The 11,835-nt window shown below is 47.0% G+C and overlaps 1 protein-coding gene across 1 annotated transcript in view; it reads right to left on the reverse strand.

Annotated features, from left to right (window-relative positions):
* Positions 1-6,478, reverse strand: part of SKOR2 (SKI family transcriptional corepressor 2) — a 38,983-nt gene extending 32,505 nt beyond the window's left edge. The window contains exon 1 of the mRNA XM_044431045.1: positions 6,470-6,478. Coding sequence (XP_044286980.1) covers positions 6,470-6,478 — 9 coding nt within the window. The remainder of the gene's footprint in view (positions 1-6,469) is intronic.
* Between the last annotated feature and the right edge of the window lie 5,357 nt (positions 6,479-11,835).

The following is an 11,835-nucleotide window of genomic DNA, read 5'->3' on the forward strand; positions in this document are numbered from 1 at the left end:
GGGCCTTTCGGGAACTGGGCATTAATCTGGGTGCAAGGCCCCCCAGGCACAGCCCTAGCAACATCCTTTAACCAATGTTGATGCCCTTCCTGCCCCTCTCCTTCCCCCGTCCCCACCATCTGAACATGCATGATAACAACACGTTCACACAGTATGATAAGCTACGCTGGACTGTGAGCCAAGTTTGTTTATTGCTATCAGGCCATGCTGTTGGGTTCAGACAACACATCAAAGTGCTTTGGAATAAGAGTAGCTCACAACCCAGCAAGGCTTATCATGGCGCTCAAGAGCCGACCAGAATAGGCTTCGTTTCTAATCCGCTTTATTACAAACAGAAGCACTGCTGGGTCAGACCAGCTCTACATTCTGCTCATGTGTGGCCACAAGCAGGAACAGAAACCCTCAACTCGAGCATCCCGGCACGTGGTGTACTGCCTCTCTTCCTGGAGACAACATACCACCTTCAGGACTAGCAGTCATGGTAACTTCCTTCCTCCTCCCAGAATTGGTTCAACCCCCTTCCCAAGCCATCCAAGTTGGTGGCCACCACTCAGCTTGTGGAAGCAAGTTCCATATGACGAAGAACGATGCGGACGATGGTGCACACGCACTCCACCTTTCTTTCCCTTGCAAGGAACCCAAGCTTTTCCTCCTCTCCATTTTATTCCCACAAAAACAACCCAGTGAGGAAGGTTAGACCAAGAGTCTTTGGCTGGTTCAAAGTCACCCTGTGAGGTCCATGGCCCTCATTCTCTCTCTCCTCGCAGAAGCCAGAGTCTTTGCGTTGTTATGCTTTCAGAAGATCCAGTTTTGACTCCCAGTGAAAGGTCAGTTTTTTTGCTTGAAACATACAAAAGCAATGGAATGAATCTCCTTTGCATCACAGATTGTGCTTCCATCTTGGAAAGGTAGCATGAGAAACCCACTGAGGTTGATCTTCTCCCTAGCTAACTCACACTTTTAAAAGTGCAGAAATAGAACAAGGGCAGGAAGGAATAATCCCAGACAGGTAGAGAAGCTGTGTTTTAATGCTGGATCAATCTGAAACCTAGCATTAGTCCTATTTGGGGTGACTTAGTTGCCCCAGACAAAACTTCCTTGAGCAAAGCAGCCTATGAAAGGCCTTTGATTTATGGTTCTCCCTAGGAGTGTTTTAACTGGCATAAGAATAGATAGCAGGTTTCAGGTAGAACAAGTTATAAGACCTGCAGCAGTGCAAAACAATAAAATCTTAATAGCAACAACTCTTGCTCTATTGTTCTTTAACCCATGGAACAGCAGTTTGGCTTACAAGCTTCAGCTCAGCATAACAAAGCTTTCCTTCTATGGATTTTGTCTGGTTTAGTTGGCTTTCAAAGGAAACAAGGTGATCTGTACTTATCCTCCTCTTGTGCCTTTATTTAAGGTTCACAAGTACCCCACAGAACTATTCCTAGGCAAATCTGGGGGAATTTTGTTCCCACAGTATGTTTTGGTTGATAGAAAGAAAACTGTACCAGGGAGGAGACTGAAATCTGGTCACATTTTTCTCACCTGAAATTGATGTCCTAGAAGAACTTAACTGTAGATCTACTTGGGTGTTTAATTACATGCCCAAAGCGGTGTTGGGGTTGTCCAGGCAGGCCACAGTAAAGGAAGAAATGTACTTTCTTACCATTAGTTTTGTTTTAATATCGTGTTGTGCAGCTTTCAGACTGACTTTATACACTGACTCTTGGCTGTTCAATTCACTTCAGAAAAACATATGATCATTCTGTTTATTGTAATAATTATTGCATTCAAAATATTATCATCATTGCATTTCTATTCCACCTTCTGTCCTCTTGTGAGGAACCCAAGGGGGTTTATACAGTTTTGTTTTATCCTGACAACCCTGTGAGGTGGGCTAGGCTCAGAGTGAGAGGCTCACAATCACCCAGTGAATTTCATGGCTGACGGAGGACTTGAACCTGGCTCTCCTGAATTCCAGCCCCGCACTCTAACCACTGGGAAGCACTTTCAAATATATATTGAACATGTTTACAAAAGTATTAGAAAGTAGCGGAAGCAGCACAGCCGGTTACATTACTCAGGGTGTAATAACCATTTGTGCTGAGTGGAGGGTAAGGTTATGTAGCCAGTTTCAGCCATCTGATTGCCCACTTCTATGTACGTTTACATCCAGAAAAAAGGCCTACAACTCCCAGCATACCTCACTGGCAGAATTTTACAGGCAATTCAGATGATGTCATCAAACCTGTATTGTTTATGGTTTAATAGGGATATACTTAATTATGCATCCCTGAATCAATATGCAAAGCAAATCTCCAGGAGCCTTTGAACTTGGCACTTCTCATAATTTTGCAGTGGAATTCTGCAATAAACAATGTATACAAAAAGGCGTATATTAAGAAAAGGCACACCCCAAAATGTGTATATTATTATTTCATTAAATTAATTTTATCCTCACCTGTGAAGTAGGTGAGGCCGAGAGTCAGTGATTGGCTGAACATCAGCCAATCGCATTTCATCAGTCACAGCTGGGGGGACTAGAACCTGGATCTCCCAAGTCCTAGTCCAGCACTCTTACAACTGCGTGCTAACGGATTTCCAGGGAAAAGAAAGTTCAACATGTATTATGTTAGGAAAACTACTGAAGAATGTGTATTAGGCAAAATCGTCGGGAGAAATACACAGAAAAAATGACTATGACTTTCCATGTCAACTTTTAAAAAGTCTAAAACATGGGAGAAAAAGGTTACTATGTCAGAAATGGGAAAACTGGAGAAATTTGGAACCCTCCTGTTTTTCCACCTCAACTGCATTTTATTATCAAGGGAAACAAACCAGGAGGAAAGGATGGAATGAATACACAGAGCTTAGGACCAGTAATGCTGGGAGGCATCATGAGAACACAAGAAAGTCCTGCTGGAACAGACCAGAGGTCTGTCTAGGCCTGCAGTCCAAGCACATGGCAGCAAACCAGCTGCCCACAGCATCCCTAAGCAGGATGGGCACAGGACCTCCGCCGGCCCAGCTCCTCAGCAACTGGTCCATGCAGGCAGCCCACCTCTGGTGAAGGAGGGAGTCCATAGCCAGCAAGGCCAGTAGCCATGGATAGCCCCCTCTCTCATGAACCCGTCCAATCCCTTTTAAAAGCCATCCAGATTGGTGGCCATCACCAATTCCCATGGCATCAAATTCCATAGTTTAACTATACACTGTGTGAAGAAATACTTCCTTTTCTCTGACCTAAACCTCCCACCAATCAGTTTCATGGGATGACTCCAGATTCAAGCGTTATTTGAGGGAAAAATCCACCTGGAGCACCCCAGTTCCCTGAAGTGGCCAGTTAATGGGTTTTAGAAACAAAGGAAACCATCCAATGCAAGTTTAGGCAGGAAAAATCCTACAAGTCTCAGTATGATGGCTCGGGAAAGCAGGGAGTTTTATCTGTCTAGACATGGCATCCTAAAGGTGTAATCCTACGCACGTTTAGACAGAACGTCTACAGTTCTCAGGATGCCCCAGTTGACACAGCCGGCTGGGTTTGCTAGAACTTCAGGCCCATTTTCTGTCTAAACACACATAGGATCATGCCTTACCCATACAGGCCATCTCTGGAATGCCTTCCCTTTGGCCAAGAGATCCACTGGGCACCCTGTTTTGCTTTTAGGCATACGCCGAAGAAGGCTTCACTTCAACAAGCTTTTCAGGTGAGGGTTCTAATGTTTTAATTACGATCCTTCCTGGGAGCAGAGGACTGCGCATCCCAGGGCACGCAACTGCTGTTGGCTGTGGCCACATTGGGCATGTTGAGGAATGGTCTGGGAGCCACCGCAAAGAGCACGCCATGGAATATGTGGCAAAGACAGGTGACCTGTTCCAGGGGCTGATACCCAAAGGCAGAGGTGACCTTCTTCTTTTTCTTTAAGTAAATTTTATTATTATTTTCTACAAACTAAAAAAAAAGAAACTAAAAAACATAAATCATCAGAAACATCAGACCTGGGTCAGTTCCCTATTTATTTATTTTTTATAGCAACCCGTAAACATATTCAAGTCTACGCATAGTCTCGTTTCTCTAGCCAATAATAAAAAGAGTTCCAAGTTTGATAGAAGTATGCATCCTCTTTCTCCTTCAGAGACAAAGTCAGTCTGTCCATTTCAGCACAATCCAGAATTATTTTTTTTAACCTTCTGACCCCACAGTTTGCCGTACTAGCAGAAGTCCATTTCACAGCAAGTCACGCTGCTGGTAGGACAAAATTGCTGTTGTTGCTGTTTTGAAGTGAGGGTGCCTTGGCATCATCCTGGCCCTCACTTATAAGTTCTATGGATGAACCAGATATTTTACCTAATAATTGAGAGGAAAAAAATAAAATTCATGTAATGACGACCTAGCTGATACTGATCAGCTTTGCACAGAAGACTGGTTGAAGAATTTTATGTTAAGAGGAAAGCATACTATATGCACTTTATTTAGCAACTGAGAGAAAAAACAGAATCTATAGACATTATTAGCGAATCATAATTACCATATAAATGCTTTGTCACCACTTAAAATAAATCTAAAAAGAATGGAAAGTATATTATTAAGTATTATGTATACAGTGATCAAATTAATATAATTGATTTATGAATCTAACTTTTTATTATATTTTATTTTTAGGAAAAAAGAAAAAATCAATTATTAATTGTTGATGTCTTTGTGGATATGTTATAAAGTGAATTACTATTTACTTGATACCCATGTTAAAGGGCTTTTTTTAAAAATAGCCAGGTATCATTAAGTCAAATCTAGTTATAAAATTGATGGAAAGTAATAAGTATTGACTTTTTATGTAACTTCTTGCCCTTAGTGCTTTATGTAATTTTTGTGTAAGGTCCCTTGGTATCTTTTTCTTTCTTCTTCATGTTACTTTTTCTTGTGTTTTTTCCCCTCTTTTTGATGGACCATCTAACTCTGGGAAAGGACGGGCACGACTGAGGGGCGGCACTAAGCCCTAGGAAACATTTGTCGGCGTTCGGCGCCTTCCAATCTCTCGAGCAAAAATTATTGCTTTTCCTTACAGGCAGCTGGGATTGCCATGCAATAGGTTTCCGGTGGTGCCGAGAAGTGTGGACTTGACGGGTTTGCGTAATGTGTGGGGACCAGAGATGGAGGCATTTTGTTCAATCTGTTCCGACTGTTTTGTGCATGGCCGTGTCGTGTGTTCCATTGCACACTCATGGTTAGACTGTTGCCCTTTCAGGGTTGAACAAGTCCAGATCCATGCTACTTGTTCAAGGGCACATTAGCGCTAAGGTGCACTTCTATGCTAATACAAATGCAAATTCGCACAACTCACTCCTGTTCCCCACAGGAAAAAACGGTCTGCAAGTCCACGGAATTCACGAGAGCCAGAAAACGCTGTCTAATGCATAGCTCAGATTCATCCAGATCCGAATCCAGACTCCTGTGAATCTATTTCGCACTTATCCAACTACCCCAGTTGTGGCTTGGACCCAGCAGGCTCTCAAGGAAATGTTATCTAAAGGAGCACCTGCATCCATATCTGCCCTCCCGCCCTTCTCCAGGAGCCCTCCGTGAAAGTTATTAGGAGGGTGAGTACCCAGAGGAGGGCCTTCTCTGCGGTGGCGCCCCATCTATGGAATGCGCTCCCCAAAGAGGTCTGCCTGGCGCCGTTATTTGTTTTCGGTGCCAGACCAAGACCATTTTATTTAAGCAGTATTTTAATTGCTAATTTATTTATTGGTTTTAAATTATTTTGCCTGGATGTTTCCAGTTTTTCTGTATTTGTATTGTTATTTATTTGTTGGAAGCCTCTCCGAGGCTTATGCGAATGGGGCAGCATACAAGAATTCCAAATAAATAGATAGATAGCATAGCTTACAGCTGTATCCACCAGTAAGGATTTCACAAGAGCACATGCACTGTAGTGGCATGAAGTCACAGTGCCTTGCAGGTACTTTGGACTACACTTCCCATCATCCTTTACCACTGGCCATGTTGAGTAGGACTGGTAGGAGTTGTAACCCCAGACATCTGGCAGGCACCAGACTGTCTTCCCTTGGACTAGGAGGTGGTGGCGACTTGGGTCAGGGACCAAGAGTGTCATTTATCTGGCTATCACATGTACAATTTTGCTTGATTATTAGATTTATATGCAGCTTTTTCTTCTTACACGGAACTCAGCTTTCTGTAATTGCTCGGGGGACGTACCAGTGCAAGCTTGCTTCCCAGAGAGATCCCTTGATCTGCTACTCTGGTGCTTTGCCTTCCAGAAAGTGCATGGGTCAGCGGCATGATGGAAATGTGCGTGAAATACACATGGTGGCTTTAACCACGTTTTCAGGGAGGTGGTTAAAACTTGGCACGGATCTGGGAGGACAGATCTGAAAGGGGAACGGCTCTGGATCACCAGAGCCGTTCCAATCTGGGCGCATGGAGCCGCTTCATACCAAGCCGGGACACGGGTTCATCTACCTCAGTCATCGGACCGGGAGAGGCTCCCTGAGGCCTCCCAGCATCTCGTCTTGCTGGCTGCCATCTGTTCCACTGGAGAACCCAAGACCTTAACTGAAGTGCTCCGTCAGTGAAACGCAGGCCTGCCCCTCTTGCGAAATCCCGGTTCAGTTCTCACTTCTGCAAGGCGTCTGCATGTTCCTGAGATAATCACTGATAATGAGGGTGTTTCTGAAGGCCCATCCTGTCTAGTTTGCTGCCCCCGGACACTCACAGGGAGAGCATGAAGCTGTTGACTCTCCATGGTGCTTGTCCTCACTGCCTGGTGTTCGTTCTCTTCGCAGAAGTTGAAGGGGTCCTCCTCTTGTGAGAGTAACGTGCATTACTCTGCTTAGTTACAAGCAGGATTGTTCCTCTGGAGGCCCTAGAGGAGCAGAGTTGTAGGGCCAGGACTTGAGTTTATTAATAGCCTTAGTGACATCATCCCCCACCTCCTGATGCTTCTGTGCTCCTTCTGAGCTTAGCAGCAGCCTTCCCAGTAGCTGCGAAAAGTACATTTTCCGAGCAACAGCGCTGAGAAAATAGATCTTCCCAGTAACAACACATCTCCCTGTGGTCTTGCAAAATATCCTGCAGTGTCTTGGCTTTGAACTGGTTTTAATCAGCCAGCGAAGACTCATTGGCTTTACCAAAGGCCAGTTCCTTATGAAGCTGAAAGCTGCTTGAACTGGCTTGTGATGCGGATCAATGGAGCAGCCCATGGTTTTGGATGCTCCTTTGGGATGTGGCTTTGGGGATGATGGGAGAGCCATGGACCCACACACCCAGCATGAGCTCACTTCCCTTTGAGGCCAAAGAGCTCCTGCCGCCACTGGGTGGCGCCCTGCCCTGTTGCCCCGCCACACAACCACCCTTCCTGGATGGGGAGACGTAGAAACACAGAAACAGAGCGAGCCAGAAGGGGTCTCCTGGGCCATCTAGTCTGACCCCCGGCTCCAGTGCAAGTGTCTTTATGGACACTAATTGTTAGATGGATGATTTCCTGGGGTGAAAATGTTGCAGGCTTGTAAAAGCCGTTGGCTGTGAGAAGGTGAGCACCCATCTCTTTACAGGAGGTGGAAGGGTCTGCTGAAAACCTGTGCATGAATAAAACAGTGGAAACAGCTGCCTGAAACCAAAAGGCAGAAAGAGAACTGAACCTGGGGAATGCTGAACTGGATTCCCTGGGAATCCTAGGGTGCATCTCATAGAAACATAGAAACAGAGCAAGTCAGAAGGGGCCTCCCGGGCCATCTAGTCTGACCCCTGGCTCCAGCCGGCTCCACTCACGACATGCCCGCCATGTGCATGTCTAGCCTGTCCTTGAACACCCGCACCGATGGGGCCTCAACGACCTCTCATGGAAGCCCATGCCACACCCTCGGGGTCCCAACTGTCAGGAAGTGCTTCCCGGCATCCAAAGGGAACCTGGGCTCCCTGAGACCCTGGGTGGCATCAAAGGAAGGGCAATGGGATCGAAGGGAGGGGGTGGGCTGGCACGGGCAAGCAGAGGGGGGAGGCAGCGGGGCGTAGTGGAGAGTCGCATGGCGGTGGGGCAGGGCGAGTTGAGATGTTGGTGGGCCAGAGCTGCTGCAAACCCTTGGTGCGTGGCTAAGGCCATGCAAGGAGCCGACCAGGCGCCAAGTCCCTGCAAGAGCCCTCCAGCAACCGAGGGCCAGCAGCTGCTCCAGACGACCCCGCTGGCCACTTTTCCACTGCGACAACAGCCAGGACAAGCCAGAGACTGGGAGGCCCCTCTGGAGTGTTCACCTGGGGAGAGGGTGGTTTCTCGGGGTTGGGGCTGGGCTGAGGGGCGGAGGCGTGTCAGAGTTCCCCGCTTGCATCCGCAAAGGGCTCTTCAGGCTGGGATTCAGACTTGGGGAGTGGCAGAGGGACCCTCACTCTGCTTCACGGGTGGGCCATCCCTGCCATCCCCGTTTCTGCCCTGGGCGGCTTCCCTTGACGCCAATTGTCAGCCTTACACCTGGGATCTGCAACGTGGAAATGAATTCCACACACGTGGCACTCTAAGAAGCGTGGCTCTCACAGCATCGCTTTGCGGGGAATTCTGGGACAGGCATCTCGCTTCACTGGTGAAACAGGGTTCCCTGTGCAGTGAAGCTGCCTCTGGATTTTAACCCAACACAAATTAAGGGATGCCATATATGGTCTCTTGAGTATCTCACAGCAGCAGCAGCAATGGCAACTTAGCACTAAAAATGGCGATTTGGAGGCAACACCACGGGCAGCCTTCCCTCCTCCTGAATTCCTGCCTACGGACAGCGATACGTCGAAGTGGTGGAGCTCCTCTGTTCCACTGCCTCAGTGAGGGATACCTGGCAGTGCAACCCATCACAGGTGCTGATTGAACCGCAGGATCCCGAAATGGTAGAATAAAACAATTCTAAACTTACACTTTTGGATGCCTCTCTATTGTGTGAGTGGGAGGGGGAAAGAATTCTGCAAAGAGAAACATAGCACAGAACAGAACTTTCTTCCCGGGTGCGTTACATTTTTCTTTTACTTGCAATGTGAGTGCTTTTTTCCTTGCAGGATTTGTACATGTGAGAGCGGTTCAGAGATGGGGGTTCCAGTTTGAAGTGCTACAGTCCTCAGGATTCTGTGACTTCACCCTGCTGCAGATAAGGATCGTGTCCTAGTCCAGATTAATGTGTTATTCAAAAGATAATCAGTGGTAAAGGCCAATGGACCACAAGTTATTCATAGGTATTGCATGGATTTCCCACCTTCCCCGAGGAACTCAAGGCAAGCAGGCTTGGCTCTCCTAGCCTATTTTTACCCTCACAGATTATGAGGTCAGTGAATTACATTCTCTGACATCACCTGTCCAGCTTGGACAAAGATACCGAGAGAAGGCCCTCCTCTTGGAGTCATGGTCTTGTGCTTCCAGACCTTCCAACTTGGAGGGCGTAGTTTTTTGGGATAGCTTAGACTTGAAAGGTACAGTTCCTGGGCAATCCCCTTCCTGCACTCCACATGCCACGAGAGCTGATGGCAGAAGTTACCAATTGTTCAACAAGAGTGCAGAGAGCTCCTTTGAAAAAACCGAGTCAACAGGAGGACCAGACCAACCGGCTCTATTTAATAACCCTCAGAACCTCCAGAGAAGGCCTCTGCATCGTGTTGAAGCAACAGGTGTGCGGAATGGCAAGCTCCCTAGAAGACAGAATGAAGATCCAGGGCCATCTTGATAAACTTGAACACTGGGATGAAAGCAACAGAATGAGATTCAATAAGATCAAGTGCCAAGCCCTCCACCTAGGAAAAAGAAATCAAATGCATTGATACAAGATGGGGAATATGTGGCTCAACAGAACTGAAAAAGCCCTCAAAGTAATTGTGGACAACAGACTAAATATGAGCCAACAATGTGATGCAAAAATCAAACAGCAAATACTATTTTGGGATGCATTAACAGAAATATTACTTTCAAATTGTGAGAAGTTGTAGCTCCCCTATATTCCTCACTAGTCAGACTCCATCTGGAATACTGTGTCCAGTTCTGGGCACCAAGACTTAAGAAATATGCAGGTAAATTAGAAAAGGTCCAGTGGGCAGCAACAAAAAGGGTCCAGGGTTTGAAAACACTGCCCTGTGAGGAGAGGCTGAGAGAACTGGGCATGCTTAGCCTTGCAAAGAGAAGGTTGAGCGGGGACATGAGATCCCTCTATAAGTACCTCAAAGGCTGTCACAAAGAGGAAGGTCAAGATCTCTTCTCACTCATACCAGAGTGTAGGACAATAATAAGTGAGGAATAATCACCTCAAGTTGTGACAACCAAGATTCAGGCTGGATAGCCGGAAAAGTTTCCTCCTGTCAGAGCAATGCGACAGTGGAACCAGCTGCCTAGAGAGGTGCTGGGCTCTCCCACACTGGAGACATGCAAGGAGAAACTGGGCAGCCCTCTGAGTGGGATGGTGTGACTTGGTGTCCTGCAGCAGCAGGGGGTGGACTGGATGGCCTTCATGGCCCCTTCCCACGCCACAGCTCACCCTTCCACAGGGCCCTGTCCTTGGCTCTGTACAGTCTGCCCAGCCTGAGCATGGCTCGGTCGCATGTATGAGTGTCTCTGCTGCAGCATGTTTCTTCTGTGAACATCGAGCTGTGACAGGAGATGGCTGGCAAGACTCATTGATGCTACCTAGTCTAAAGGCACTGAGTGAGCTTCGTGGCTGAACGGGCATGTGAATCAAGGATGGGCGACTTTGGGAGATCTGGGGGTCACTGTCACTCCCACCCCATAAAGGCTTCACCTCCCACATAGTACAAGAGAGATTTTTGATGGGCTGTGGAGGGCCAGAAAAGCAACAGAAATCTTTAAAATGGCCACTCTGAGCCCACTTTTGTTTTTAATATACAGTTTGGGAAAGGCGGGGGAGCCACTGGGGCCAGCAAAAGACAAACGCAACCTGCGGCTGAACAGGGCTGGTCCTGCTGTGAATGCGGCACTACCTTGTGTCTCACAGCGGGCACTTCTCAGAGCAGGTTTTTGTGCTGGCCAGTTTCCTGAGGTTAAGTCATGTCCCTTACTCGAACTCCAAATGCTGGTGCCTCGAGTGTGTGACTGGCCAACCCAACTCTACAGCGAACGCATCCCTACCACTGCAGACACAATAAAGGAGTCTGTTCACATATTCAGCCACAAGTCATCACCTGTTCGGTCCTCAAGTGATGGAAACAGAGTGAACAGGCTAATTTACCAAAGCAAATTATTTTAGTTGCCTCCCCGTCCCTCAAAAAAAGGGTCTGCAAGCCTGCAGAATCTGTACAGCTCAGAACACACTGATCTGCTGCAGAAGCCACAGGTGGGATACATAGAAACCTAAACTTATTTGATCCTGTTGCAGATTTCTCTGACATCCTTAGGGAGAACGGAGTATGCCACAAAAGGGACCTTGAACAGGGACTCTTCACACAGCAACATCTGAGGATCCCCACAGGCAGAACATTCCTTCCTTCAAATGATAACTCAAACCCAATGCTTCTCTGGTGGCATAATTCACGCTTTCCATGTTATCACCTGCTTAAAAAGTACAAGTGTGAAGCCAATAACAGGAAATTTTGGGCTGTCAGAGCACGATCCCCATTTCAAGGCTGCCCATTTCCTACTCCTTTTTTTTGAATCCTTTCCATTCCACTGTGAATAATTTCCCCTAGTTTTACAACAGCCTTGCAACATCATAATCCTAGGACTGTTCATTTAGAAGCTAAGTCCCAATTTGGAGGTGTCACAGTTCCATGCGAGCACTAAAAAAGTGCAGCCTTCAGCACCAGGTGCCTCCACTCTGCATTCTGGGAACACCTATCCACCTGCTAGTTTGCTTTTG

Source organism: Varanus komodoensis, unplaced genomic scaffold (genome assembly GCF_004798865.1).
Source record: "Varanus komodoensis strain SLA01 unplaced genomic scaffold, ASM479886v1 scaffold22, whole genome shotgun sequence".
Classification (NCBI taxonomy): domain Eukaryota; kingdom Metazoa; phylum Chordata; class Lepidosauria; order Squamata; family Varanidae; genus Varanus; species Varanus komodoensis.